Here is a 13,960-nt window from a genome sequence, read left to right as displayed (position 1 = left end):
AAATGGTTCAGAAGGATTTGGAAGTTGTAGAAAGTCATGTTTGTTCAGACATAGGTTGGACTAGGTGCTCTTTAAGTTCTTCCAGCTGTGAGAGTCCATGCTCCTACTGACTCTCCTGTCCCAGAGTGGGAATAACGTTATATTCTGTCATAAACATGCCCCTATTCTTTGAATACAGTGCTATCTTGTGCTGTACAGCCATCTTGTACACACTGATCAGTGTCTTCAGTTTAAGTCACATATCTGGATATTAAGAACTCTCTAGGAAAAGATTTATCTTGCTCTTTTATGGTATATTATCCTTAAAGGCTTACTAATTATATAGAACATAAGAATTAAATCCTGGAAGGATATCTGATGGTCCTAAGAATTCTCATGAAATTTTGTTGAAATAACTCAGTCCTCTCATCCATAGGAAATATGTCTTTTTATGTGGTCCAATGTCTTCTGCCATTGTTTTCCCCTTGGATTTACCCAATTTACTTCTTCAAGATTACCCCAGTGTCCTCACATGGTTAATGTCTCTGTCCAACTGGCCTTCCCTGAATGATAAATTTTTGGAATCTCCATTTGAGGAAATTCCCATACCATGTTCACTTTAAACTTGGCTCAGTTCATGACTCTGCCCAACTCTAGTTCCCTTATCTGTATTGTCTTCCCCCATTACAATGTAAGTACTTTAAGGGCAGGAAATATTCTTTTTGCTTGTATTTGTCTTCTCAGCTCTTGGCACCGTGACTGGCACATAGCAAACACTTAAGAAATGCTTTATTTCCTGTAGTCATTGAATACCTAGAAGAATTTGAGGTTGTTCAAACTAAATTTTGGCACACTGTGACTCCTCAGTCTCAGTCTATTTCTAAAGTGCAGATCTATAAGGGATTGGTTTGTTTCATTTTTTAATTGCAATCCTTATTTTCCAATCTAGTTTTTATCATTGCTTTCGTGCCTAGCTTTGTATCAAAGTCACGAGTATCAAAGGGTATGTCACTTTCATTTGGAGCATCTTGAGAAATTTTGTGAAGCACTTGACAGTTTTGCCAGCTGCAGAAGATGTGGCTGTGTCAGCTACTGACATCTTCATAGGCATTTTATTTTTGCTCATTGTGGCTACTACAGGTTGTAATGACTTAATAACTCAAGAAATGATGTATCTTGTTATCAATTCCACTAATTCTGTTATTTATGCTGCCAAGGAGCATCAAAGAATTATCATCCCATTTTATACACTTAAAAATCTTCTGAATAAATTTAATTTTTTTTCTGTGGATGTTGTTCATTTTCTCTACTAGTACATCAACTCATTGGACAGGGATTGCTTTTTATACAGTAAATATCAGAAATTAAATTGGTATTATGGTCTAATGATTCTTTGGTTCATAGAACTCTGTGCTTCCTTTTTTTTAAACCATTCTCCCACTATCACTGTGTTACTAGTAGGGGTCTGTATAAAATTAAAGATTGTTTTAAATTTTTATTTATCTTTTGAGTTGTTGAAGCTAAAGTCAAAAGCTAAATGGTACCAACACCTGTGATTTTCTCGTGTTATTCCTCCAACTTACAAAACTCTGTATCCTAAAATGTCTTGGTTATTCTATAAGGCCCAATTAAAAGTTCATCTTCCTCAAAACCATTCCCATCTACTCTTAGTGATTTTTTGAATTTCTATTTCATTTGTGGCAGTCATGTATTGAGCTATTCATAGTTTTGCATTGCTCGCTAACTATCTCATATAGATTGATCTTATCTGCCCAACACTATAAGGTTCTTAAATAGCACATATCTAACATAGCATATAGTTAAGTATCCAATGAATTCTGATGGCTATTTCTAGACATTATGGAAGATCTACCAGTATAATAACTTGATATTGGCATATAACTTATTGTAAAGATTGTATAAATAAGATAACAAGAGGATATATTGAAGACTCTTGATTTTTATTTTTCAGATTCAGTAATTAGAAAATATTCAGTTAATTTAGTTTTCTCTTTTTCCTTGTTCAATTGGAGAGAGTAAGATTGAAAATTTTGTATATTATGAAAATATTTTATTTTATGCTATTCAATAAAATTCCAGTTACACAAACATTATTTAATCAGAGGATGCAATGTAGGCAATAGGTTTAAAGTAGCAGCAGTGAGTTACCAACTAAGTTAATGTACCATAAATTTTTAGGGGGTGAAATCAGCTTGACTGTGTGTTTTTCCAGTGATTCCCAAAAGCCTAGATGTGGGAACAGAAACATTGGACAGTGGAGGTTATCCAGGAATGAAGAATAGCAGGTTAGGAACCGTGAAAGGTTAAAGGAGTGAAGGATTCTAAATTGGAAACTAGAGAGTCATTAAAGTGGCAGGCCATAGAATTAAGACTGAAAATAGAGACGAATGAAATTATAGGACGGAGACAGGTTGGGAGAAAAAAGAGGAACCAAAGAACTAGAGATCTTGTTAAGGATAAATAAGAGATTTAGGGTAAATGAGAGAGTAAGAGAGGTGGAAGGTTAGGACATTGTCACAGAATGAAAATTTAAAGATCTTAGACAATAATAACTAGACTCATCATAATAATAATGTCACTTACATTATCACTTTTAGGTTTGAAATATTAATTGCATTTTATCCCCATAGCAGTCCTTGGTGAGAGGTGCTATGATTATCCTCACTTTGCAGATGTGGAAATCAAGGCAGAGGGAAATGAAATGTCCAGGTTCATATAGCTTGTAAGTATTTGAGGTCAAATTTGAATTCAGATTTTTGTGACTTCAGGCCCAGAGCTCTATCTATCCATTGTACTACTTAGCTGCCTTTCTTACAGATCATGCAGTTCTTGGAGATAGTAAAGTCTCAAGTTTAACTGCATTATCAAGTGGCTGAAGTGTGGTGAAAGGAAAAGTCATTGGGAGATTAGAGAATTATGTGGTCAGGATTTTATAGGGATATCAACATGAATATTGATGTCCTCCATGAGTAGGACAACAAGGTATAGTTGGAGAGAAAGCCTGTGAGCCATGTGCCAAAATTACGGAAAAAGTAGGAAGATGTCTGTGAACAGATTCCTCAATATAAAATGGGGATAATAATTGGAGCACTATTCTTATAGATTTGTTATGAAGTATTAAGATCAAAGGACAGGAAATGTGTGTTAGACTTGGAATTAGAAAACTTAGGTTCAGATCCCAATTCAGACATGAATTCATTTGCTCTTTTGGAATCTTAGTTTTTTTTCTGTAAAAGGGGGAATATAAATTATACCTACCTTATAGTATTGGTTTCAAAAATATTTTTTGCTTTATTTCTATTTATCATGATCTTTATAGACCTGAACAAAAATGAGAATTTTCATATAAAGTACAAAAAAAGAGAATTATTCTGAAGCCATTAATCTTAATTATGAATATATCTTTAAAAACAGCAATTCAACAAAGTAGTTCTAATACTGGCGTACTTGTGTGGATACTTTTTTTTGACATCACTAAAAATCTTTCCTCAGGCAAAAAAAATTATCTTTCTATGTGACAAATAAATATAATCAAACAAAACTAAACCATACATTTGGTTGTATCTCATTCTTGCCGCTCTAGTCCATCATTTCTCTATCTTGATATAGGAAACATGACTTAACAGTCTTTTGGATTGATGTCTGCTTATTGTGTTGATAAGAATAATTAATTCTTATGTCTGAAATAGTAATCACTAGCATTTATATAGCTTTTAAAGGTTTGCAAATTGTTTTATGTGCTACGTTTTCTGATCCTCACAACCACCATGTGAGGCAGCAGTTCATTTTAAAATGGAAAAACTGAGGTAGATGGAGGTTATGTGATACACTCAGACAGTAAATGTTTGAGACAATTTTTGAATTAGGGACTTCCTTAATTAAGGTCCAGAATTCTAGCCACCATGTTATCTACTTTTCTTAAATCTTTCTATTTTTTTTTCCTTTTCAATGTTGTAGTTATTATATAAATTATTTTCTTGGTTATGTTTACTTTTCTCTGTATCACATTATACATTGTTTTCAATTTTTATGAATTTTTCTTTTTTAATGATATTCATATGGCATTCTGTAATCGATGTTCTTTTTGTTTCTAGTTTTTATTATAATAAAAATTTGCTATAAATATTTTTGTACATATGGGTCTCTTTCTTCTTTTTTTGGATCTCTTTGATATTTAAATCTAATAATATTATCACTGAGTTTAAGAGTATGAATATGAACAGTTTAATGATTTTGGGGAGGCATCGCTCCAAATTGCTTTCCAGAATAGTTGGGCCAATTTTTAGCTTCATCAATAGCATTGGTATGCTTATATCCAGGTGTTGTGAATATTAAATGAGTTAATATATGTAAAGTGCTTTTTTAATGTGTTACATATACATTAGTTGTTAATACTACTATATTGTTCATAGAGCTTTGGAAATTTTAAAAATCTTAGATAATGAGATTATTATTGTTATTATAGGAACTAGTTTGTAAGGAATGTAATATCATCAGATGACAGATGTCTTACTCAAAAATATGTAAAACATAAATATTTCAAACCAGAGAAGGGAATGTTGTAACTTATAGGTTGTATAGTCTTTGGCTTATGTTCATCTGGTCTGTGGGAGGTTTTCTAAAATTAAGTATCTGCCAGCCATCTCCTCCCTCAGAAGTAAGGGCAACAAATTAAGAATCATTTCTATTTTAAGTGTGTACGTGTTGGAAAGTGAAAAAGATGCCAATTATGACTAAACTGTATATTTCAAAGGTAGCTTTTAGGTAAAAAGGAATTATTTGCCTTTGTTAATATGAGGAAGTCATCTTCTGGGAATTCTATAATTTGCAATCTTGGATAGTATAATTTTTTTTACACTTGATTTCCTTCCCCTCCCCCCATTATCCTTTTGCTTATTCTGTCCATTATAGCTGAGGAAAAGGTCATTTCAAGGACATAGCTAGTCTACTGAAGTATGTTGAGAAAATTGTAGGGTGATCCCAGGTTATTATATTACTTTAACTCGTGTTTATTTAAAGTTTATTTTATAGTCTTCTCTGGGCCCTTGATATTCTCCAATTCAGTTTGAAGACCACTCCTCTAGGTGTCAATCCTTATAAACCAATTTTCCACATCTAGGCTTAGATGAAACTTTCTCTTCTCACCCTATAGAGCCCAATCTGGGTATCTGCTTTAAGCAGAAATTCATTTCTGAGAAGAGGATCTCTTAGACAAATCAAGATGTTTTAGGGGCAGCTAGGTGGTGCAGTGGACAGAGCACCAGCCCTGAAATCAAGAGCACTGAGTTCAAATCTGGTCTCAAACACTTAACACTTCCTGGCTGTGTGACCTTGGGCAAGTCACTTAACCCCAATTGCCTCAGCAAAAAAAGAAAGAAAAAAAAAAGATAGGGTGATATTCTCTTTTCGGCACTGTCCTCAGAAAACTTAAAAGAAATAGGGACAATTGCTAGACTTTTCTTCAGGATGTTTTGTGAGTGGAGGGAGAAGGAGCTGGTAGAATGACAATAATAGTCGATGTTGGACCATCAAGGCCCACCAGGTTTGCTGATATGTATGCAAAAGCTAAGTGCCCCAGTGGGTAGAGTGGCAGACCTTGAGTCAGGAAGTCTCATCTTCCTGAATTCAAATCTGAGCTCAGTCACTTCCTAGTGATGTGACCTTGGAAGAGTCAATTAACTCTGTTCAGTTTTCTCATGTGAAATAAAAGTGGACTGGAAAAGAAGATGGAAAATCATTCCAATATCTTTGCCAAGAAAACTCCAAACGGGGTCATGAAGAGTCGGGTGTGACTGAAATGTGAAAGTCCTAGATTTGGAGTTAGGTGGCCTGGCTTCAAATCTCAGCTTTGATCATTTTTATTACTGTGTGATCAGTAAAGTTACTTAACCTTTCTTGGCCTAAAGTTGTTACACTTCATAAATGAGTAGCTTTATTTAATATGTAGGTAGAGATATGAGCAAAGTCTGGATTGGCATTCTCTCAGCATATCTCCCTCCTTTGTCTTCTGATATTTTTTTTTTGGAGGAAGTTTTCATCATTTTCTTATCTTTCTCTTATTGCTCTCTTCTTTTTTTTTTTTCACCTTAATAACTATGAGTCTAAAGTTTATTCTTTTTTTAACGTAATATTTTATGTTATTGCTTATTAATTTAAAAAGTGGCTGAATGGAAAATTTTTCCATACAAAACTCAATTAAATTGAGTTTTTCTTGCATGTGGCCCTTGATTAAAATTTCCCCCTTTGGGCCATTTATCCACTGTTGAAAAAATTTGTTCCCCTTATAGACTAAATTAATAAATTATTAAATATTAGAAATATTAGAAAAGCACTTAATAATGACCTATCTAGATTAAACCTAGTTCAATTGATTCATCAATCAATCAATCAATATCTATTAAGCACTTACTATGTACCATGTGCTGTGCTAAGCTCTAGGGTTACAAAAAAGAAGCAAAAATCCCTGCCTCCAAAGAGCTTACAAAGACACAACAAGCAAAGAAATATATACAAAACAAGCTATATATAGGAAAAATAGGACATAATTAACAGAGAGAAAAAAAAACTGGAATGAAGAGGGTTTAAGGAAGGCTTCTTATTGAAGGTAGAATTTTCATTGTCTTTATAGATTGACCTAATAAATCCGGAACATTTTTTTTTTTTTTAGTTCTTTAATTCTGAAGTCACAGGTTCAAATCAATATTTGAAGGAACTAAGTGTTGCAGGGTTAAGAGCGCTAGACTTGAAGTCAGAAAGATGTGGGTCTTGCTAGCTGTGTTAATTTGGGCAAGCCACTTAAATCCTGTCTGTTTCAGTTTTCTCATCTGTAAAATGGGGATATTAATAGCACCCACTTCACAGGGTAGTTGTGAATATCTAAAGAGAAAGTACATATAGGGATGTGCCAGCCATGCAAACCAATCATATCTGTTATTATTTTCTAATTCCTTAAAATAGCTTGATTCAAGCATTTCTTTTGAATACATCTCAGGTTATGAAAAGGAACAAAGGGTTAAAAAATGATGTCATTATGAAATCTAGGAGGCAGATGACGCTGGCTCTTAGCAAAGCTATTTTGAGCTGAATAGTACATTTTAGATGAGACATTAAGAATTTATATAGCACTGGTACAGCCAAACTGTCCTAACACATTATCAATTAAACTACTTCAAGAACATTTTTTTCTCATTGAATTTAATGAGGTTCAATGGTGAGACTGAGGGTCTCAAGTTCTTCACTTTTAAGACACTTTCACTTAATCTCTTCAAGGTTCAAGTTTAGGCAGACAATATTCCCAATACATAATTTAAAAAAAGTATTGCTTTGTCAATCATCTAATATAAAAATTTCTAAAAATTATTTAAAAATTAAAAAAGAATCTAATATTAAAAAAACTAATCAGGCATAATCTGTCAGTTTACAAGACTGAGTTATTGGAATGTCATTTATTCAACATTCACTAAATATTTAGTAAGTGCCTACTAATATAAAACTTTATTTTAAAAATTACTTTTGGATTAGACTTGTGAACTGGGAAGAAAATTCCATCAATCTATGTAGGAAGACACTTGTTTAGCAATTAGCATATGTCTTAGAGAATTGTCTGAGTCACAGAGAAATTAAATGATTTGCTGAGGCAAAACCTGAACCCTGGACATTCTGGATCTAAAGATTGCTTGATGTCCATTTTTGCCATATTATTTCAGATCTAAACTTTCATAGAGATACAATTGATTTAAAATTGGCGTGTAGGGCTTTATTAATAAAATGATAATGCTTTCAAGGTTATGTGTCTAAAGGACTGGTAGAATGATGGAAATATAGTTTTGATGGTGATTTGACTGAGAAGTCTTTCGAGAAGATTTGAGAAGGTGAGGAGGCTTGGATAGGAGGTGGAGATATCTAGTAGGTAGAGGGAAATAAAGGACTTACTTTCCAGGTAGAAGATGAGCTGGAGATCTAGCTTTGGAAGTCATCTATGTAGAGATGGAAATAGAAGCTTGAATTGTGGATAAAATAATCAAGGAAGCGAGTATAGAGTGAATAGAAGATGCTCAAAGATAGGATTGTGGGATATATCTCAACCAAGAAATAGGAAGAACAAACAGAAGAGAAAATCAATAAGAATAGTTAGAAATGTAGAAAAAGTACTGTGGGAGTTCAGTATGGTGGAAGTTAGGGGAGGAAAGAATTATTGAGGGGGAGGGATAGTCAACAGTGTTAATTGCTTCAGAGAATTGAAAGATGAGGAGAGAAAAAAAATGCTACAGGATTTCTCAATGAGGAGTTTGATAGTGACTTTACTGAGTTGTTTCAATTAGTGTACAAGGGATACTGGGATACTGATTCTGTGTAGTGAACAGGTCACCTTTTTTGCTCATGATTTTGTTGTTTAAATATTGGTTTTCTGGAAGAACTCTGGTGAGAGAATTGGGGAAGTTCCTTTTTTTCTTGATAATTCAAATTCACAAAATGCTAATCTTGAATTGTGTTGAAGTAAAGTTATCATTCTATTTAGCTATACCTATGTATACTTATATCTATATATGTATATAATGTTTTTGTATGCTAGGTCTACAACAAAGAATATTTGCCTTTTGACATTTGGCTATCTCCTGCTTTTATATGTCTACTGTTCTTGCTCTTGCAATCTAAAGTGATTTCTTTTTCTGTCTCAGACTTTATTTGATATCCAAGAAATACAGCAAGAAAGCATTTGCTCATGGTATTTTTAAAACTTGACGTAGGTCTGAAAAATTGCCAGAAAGCACTCTTCTGATACTACATTTTTTTGGTAACTAGATTTAAAAATAGACATAAGAAAACTCAGTAATTCTTCTAGTATCAAATTGGAATATGCTGGATTGCTTAATGTACTTAATGTAACTGCATGATTTAGGATAACCTGGGGAATGATAATGTGTATAAAGGATTTGCTGGCTACCTCCAAATCTCATTTGATATCCAGGATCCCTCTAAATTGTGTCAAGAGAGTTTTCCTGAGATATGTGACATTTTTGTCTTCCATTAAATTCTAAAAGGAGCTAATAAATAATGCCATTCAGATTGCCCCATGTTTTGATTCATGGAAGAAACATTTATATCCGATGACTGCAGGATGGCATTTTCTTATTAATCCTAAATGGAAAAGCTGTAACTCAGTTCAAAAGTAGAAAAAAGAACATTCATACTAAAATCCAGAAAATCCCTTAATTACTATATTATTGAATTATACTAGAAAGGTTGGGTGAATGCAGGAAGCATGGCTAGATGGTATTTGTTCTGAAAAGGATTTGAGAGATTTTGTGGACTACAAAATAAATATATATCAGCAATTAAATATGGCAGCCAAAAAGACTAAGATGACCTTGGACTGCCAAGGATCTATTATATATAAAACTACTTATGGTAGATCATTTTGTGGTAACAAAGAATTGGAAACTGAGATTATGACTACGAAGTGAGGAATAGATGATATAATAGATGTTATAAGAAAGTGTTGGGATGCATTTTATTGTAAGATGATGAAGGGGATGATTTCAGAGGAATCTGAGAAGACTCGTATGAACTGATGCAGAATGTAGTGTGAGCCAAATTGGGAGAACAATTTATACAACAATTATATTGTGAAGACAAACAAATTTGAAAGACTTAGTAACTCTGATCTACAGAATAAACAAGGATTCATGATGAAAAATGCTACCTACTAATAGGCAGAGCACTGATGAGACTCAGAGTACAAATTGAAGAGTATATTTTTTTGATATGTCCAGTAGGTGAGTTTTTTTGATTGATGATTTAAAAAACAAATGTATGAAGCATGTAATGCATAAATATTTTCAGCAAAAAACACTAAAATTAAGTTTTGGCTCTTGAAGAAAACATCATTTAATAACATGGGACATCTTTCCTGATATCAGATAACTTTTAAGCATGTGGCAAAATCACTGGAGTTAATCCATAGCACAATTAAGTCTGTTTTATTTAGCATTTGTCTATGGTGTACTTAGAAAGCAAATGAAGTATTACTATACATATAATGTCTAAGAGATGTAAGTTTGTTTTGATTGCCTAAGTCCATGCTTCCACTTTCCTTTTCAATTAGGAGGGTTTGAGATGATTGACCTAGTTTTTTTTTTTTTTCATCCATTACAAACAACTATGTGCAGACTGAAGCCTGCTCCATGAAGTTTAATTGATAACTGTAAGATTTCTGCTTTTCCTAGGGTGGAGAACACTGCTACTATCATGGAAATATCAGAGGCATCAAGGACTCCAAAGCTGCATTGTCAACATGCAATGGACTGCAGTAAGCACAAATCTTTCTTTGACATTAGCAACATTTTAGAAGGGAAGTTAGTCAGCATTTTCCAAATTGTAATGTAACTTCAGAGATTATCATGATGGAAAAGTCCCTTTTCACCCTTTAGAAGGACTCTTGGGTGGGCTGAAATTAAACCTAGTTTTTGATTGTTTAATGAAAACTCAGGATCATAATAAATAAAGATGTTTCCATTTAAGGTTTAGTCTTAGACTCAAAAGTATTCCCACCCCTGACGACTCTGCCAAATTTCCTAAATGTCACTTATTTTGGATTTATATAAGAAATTAACCTACAATACATCTTCACAACATATAAAGTGCATGTTGTTAAATCTCCTGAATGACCCTCTTTGAGAACAATCTTCTAATACTTTGAATTAAAAGAAATTATATCTTAAGTTATTTCTAAACTTCTGGAGAATAGGGATCTTGGATCCCTACAGTGATCAGCAAAGTGCTGGGCATTGTAAGCTTTTAGTCATTATTTGTTGATTAAATTTGAGATACCATAATGTAAAATAATTTCTGTAGATTTTCTGCATAGATTTAATTTCCCACTGGTACCTCATTTTTCTGGCAGAAATGAATGCCGTGGGGTTGATTTTGTTTTTATGTGCTAATATTTGTCAAACCTTTCCTTTTCTGTTTCTTGCATTATAGCGGCATGTTTGAAGATAACACTTTTATGTATATGATAGAACCACTGGAGTTAACCCACAGCACAGTAAGTCTGTTTTCTTTAGAACCTGCTTAGAGTGTTGCACTTAAATATGTGTCTTTAAATAGCAAAGAGGAATGTTAAGATGATGAAGAGACATTTAACTCTAGTCCCAAAATTTCCACCAACGAATAATTCTACTTTATCTCTCTTGGTTTCTGTTTTCTCATCACCAAAGAGGAGAGATGCATTTAGATAATCTTCGAGTCTCCAAATCTGTCTCATTCTCCAGAATTCTGCTTTGAAAATTCAGTTTGGGTGGGTAATGGAGGAAATTAATGTGAGAAGCTATGTGCTCAAGCCAAAAAGTTTGTTAGATTTGAGATCAGAGATCCAGAGTTCAAATTCCAACCTTGCCATTGATTCTCTGGATGATAATGTGCAAATCACCTGATCCTCCTGGACCTCAGTTTCTGCATACTTAAAATAAGAAAGATGGACTTACTAAGGTTCCACTAAGGTTCCTTCTAAGTGGAAATCTATAGCCTCATGCTACTTGCATGTTTATCATTCATCTCTTTACCAGATGGAATGAATAAGACCCATTAGTTTGACAGAAGAGATTTTTCAATATTGTTTGTTTGTTTTTAAATCTTGTAAAGCATTTTCACTTTCTGAGCAGGGAGTCTTAAAGTTGAATGGTCTAGTATTACAGAGAAAATATGGTAGACAGACATTCAAGCAGATAAATAGAAGCAACGTGGCATAAAAGAAAAGTCTTTGATTTGAAGTCAGAGGAAATGGTTCTTTCATTCCCTGTGTGACTTAAGGGAAGTCATTTATATCTCCAGCTTCATTTTCTCATTTGTAAAATGACTATAGATGATCTCAAAGGTTCCCTATAAAAATCCATTAGATAAATTATTTATTTCAGGATGAGCAAATTTTCTTTTTTTAATATTTGGAAATTTAAATTTTTTTTCCCCAAAATTTCATTCAAGCCTGGTAGGCAGAATATTTGGTTTAGCACATATAACTTTACACAAATGAAGAGTTATTGTCTCTTACATATGTAGATATTTGGTTTGCTAAAAGGGTAGAAAAAAGATTTGTATGGGTAAATAATGATAAAACCCACTTGATAAGAAATATAATCTCTCATATAAAATGTTAAAGAGAGCTATCCCCCACCCCCGTTCACTCACTGATCTGAGAAGTGCACCCTCGATGAATATATGAGGAAGATATGCTATATTATATATCTGCTATAAGGCAACCAGCTTATTTATCTGTTGTTTTTTAGAGTTCTAAAGCTTAGGGTTGAAAACTCAGTTAGACAATTGCTTGGGGATCATAGGAAGATTATAAAGGGATGTTGATTTCCTACCCAACAGAAAAGTATTTTCTGAGTTTTTCTAACTGAAGACGAGTTACTGACAAGATGAGCCTCTGATTTGAAGCATTGGAAGATAAAGTAAGTCAAAGAAGAAGATATGGAAAAAAGGAGAAGAAGCCATTGGCAAAGAGAGAAGTGGGAGATAGGCTGATTGCAGGAGGATCCACAAGAAAAAGAAATTGGAAGACATAGGAGTGACAAAAGGAGTTTCTAGCTGGGATAACTGACTCTTCAGCAGTTTTGCTTGTTCTGAGAAGCATTGCTTTGCTGATTTTGCTAGATAAAGGCTGGGCCAGTTTCAGCTGCTATGTTGATCAGAGAAGAGCCAAATCTTGCTGTTATATAGAACTATATGAACATATGAATCTTTGGGGGCATTTTCTGAGGGCTACCTGGTTACTTTCTACTGCTCTCTTTGGCTTGAGAGAGGAAAAGAAAAGAGAAAGATTTACTCTGTTTTTTTTTTTTTTTTTTTTTTTTTTTTTTTTTTTTTTTTACTGATAGCTGGCCTTATTGAATAAGAAGTTTTGCTTTGCTTGAAGTCAAAAGCAGAATTCTGTTGAGTGGAGAGTTGGCTAGTCAGGATTGGTCTGTTTTGCCCAAAGAACCAACTTGAAGGAGCTTTATAGTACTTAGACTTAAGGGAATTGCATTACTGAACATATGCAATGCTGAAATATTTTGGCTTAATTTAAAAAAAAAAAAACATATTTTTTTCCAGTGCCCTGTGAGCTGGTGATTGTTTCATCTCCTTGGGGGTACATTGGGGTAGCTTTGCATACCTGGAGAGGAGAACCAGAAGATGATCAGTTAGCAGAGAATCAGCTTTGTGTAGTACAGATTGCTCCTGAAGGGACAAAGAATGTCAAAATATGCAGTCCAGAATTGTGAATAACTCCAGGAATATGGGTTACCTTGCTCATCTTCCTTCCTGCCAGATGTGTCCACCCTTAATCAGTATGAATTGGTAGAAAAAATATAACAAGTTTATGGGTGGGTGGTGAGATTTTGATTATTCCTGATTTTGTTTAGTATTTACTATTCTTGCTCTTATTTAGCAATTGTTATGATTATTTCTGCTTTTAACTATTACTGAGTAAATATTATAATTATTCTGGTTTCACTTTATTGTTAAGTGAAAGCTGTTAAGTGTACAGTGGGGTCACTGTAACTGATTTTGTGAAATGTGTAAATACTCTAGTTAGGATTCAGGGGTTATAGGGATAAATAGTAGGAGTACCTCTTCCTTCCTTTTCACCCCACAAATAAACACACACACACACACACACACACACACACACACACACACACACAAACACAAACACACACATCGTCCTTAAGATCTCAAGGGGGAAAAAGTAGTGAATAGTGGTTGTGTAATTGAAAACCAGGGCCATCCTAACACTGGGAAAAACCCCAGATGGCGATTGCTCTAAATGAGAGATTTGGATATGGGTGCCATTTTGAAAACCATATTTGCAAATTTTCCTGCACAGACTGACTTTAAAAAGCATGTTACTTCTGTTAATTTTTTTTTCAAAAGATGCAAGCATACAATGATATTTGAATGTTTCTTTCAAACA

At 33.7% G+C, this 13,960-nt stretch overlaps 1 protein-coding gene across 4 annotated transcripts in view; it reads left to right on the top strand.

Moving 5' to 3' along the window:
• The window catches only part of ADAM23 (ADAM metallopeptidase domain 23), a 210,971-nt gene that overhangs the window by 98,670 nt on the left and 98,341 nt on the right, over nt 1-13,960 (top strand). For all 4 annotated transcript variants that reach the window (XM_074298919.1, XM_074298918.1, XM_074298917.1 and 1 more), the window contains exons 5-6: nt 10,227-10,309; nt 10,984-11,047. In XM_074298919.1, coding sequence (XP_074155020.1) covers nt 10,227-10,309; nt 10,984-11,047 — 147 coding nt within the window. The remainder of the gene's footprint in view (nt 1-10,226; nt 10,310-10,983; nt 11,048-13,960) is intronic.

The sequence above is a fragment of the Sminthopsis crassicaudata genome, chromosome 3 (genome assembly GCF_048593235.1).
Source record: "Sminthopsis crassicaudata isolate SCR6 chromosome 3, ASM4859323v1, whole genome shotgun sequence".
NCBI lineage: Eukaryota > Metazoa > Chordata > Mammalia > Dasyuromorphia > Dasyuridae > Sminthopsis > Sminthopsis crassicaudata.
Note: the sequence above shows the minus strand (reverse complement) of the source record. Positions and strands in the feature narration are given on the sequence as shown.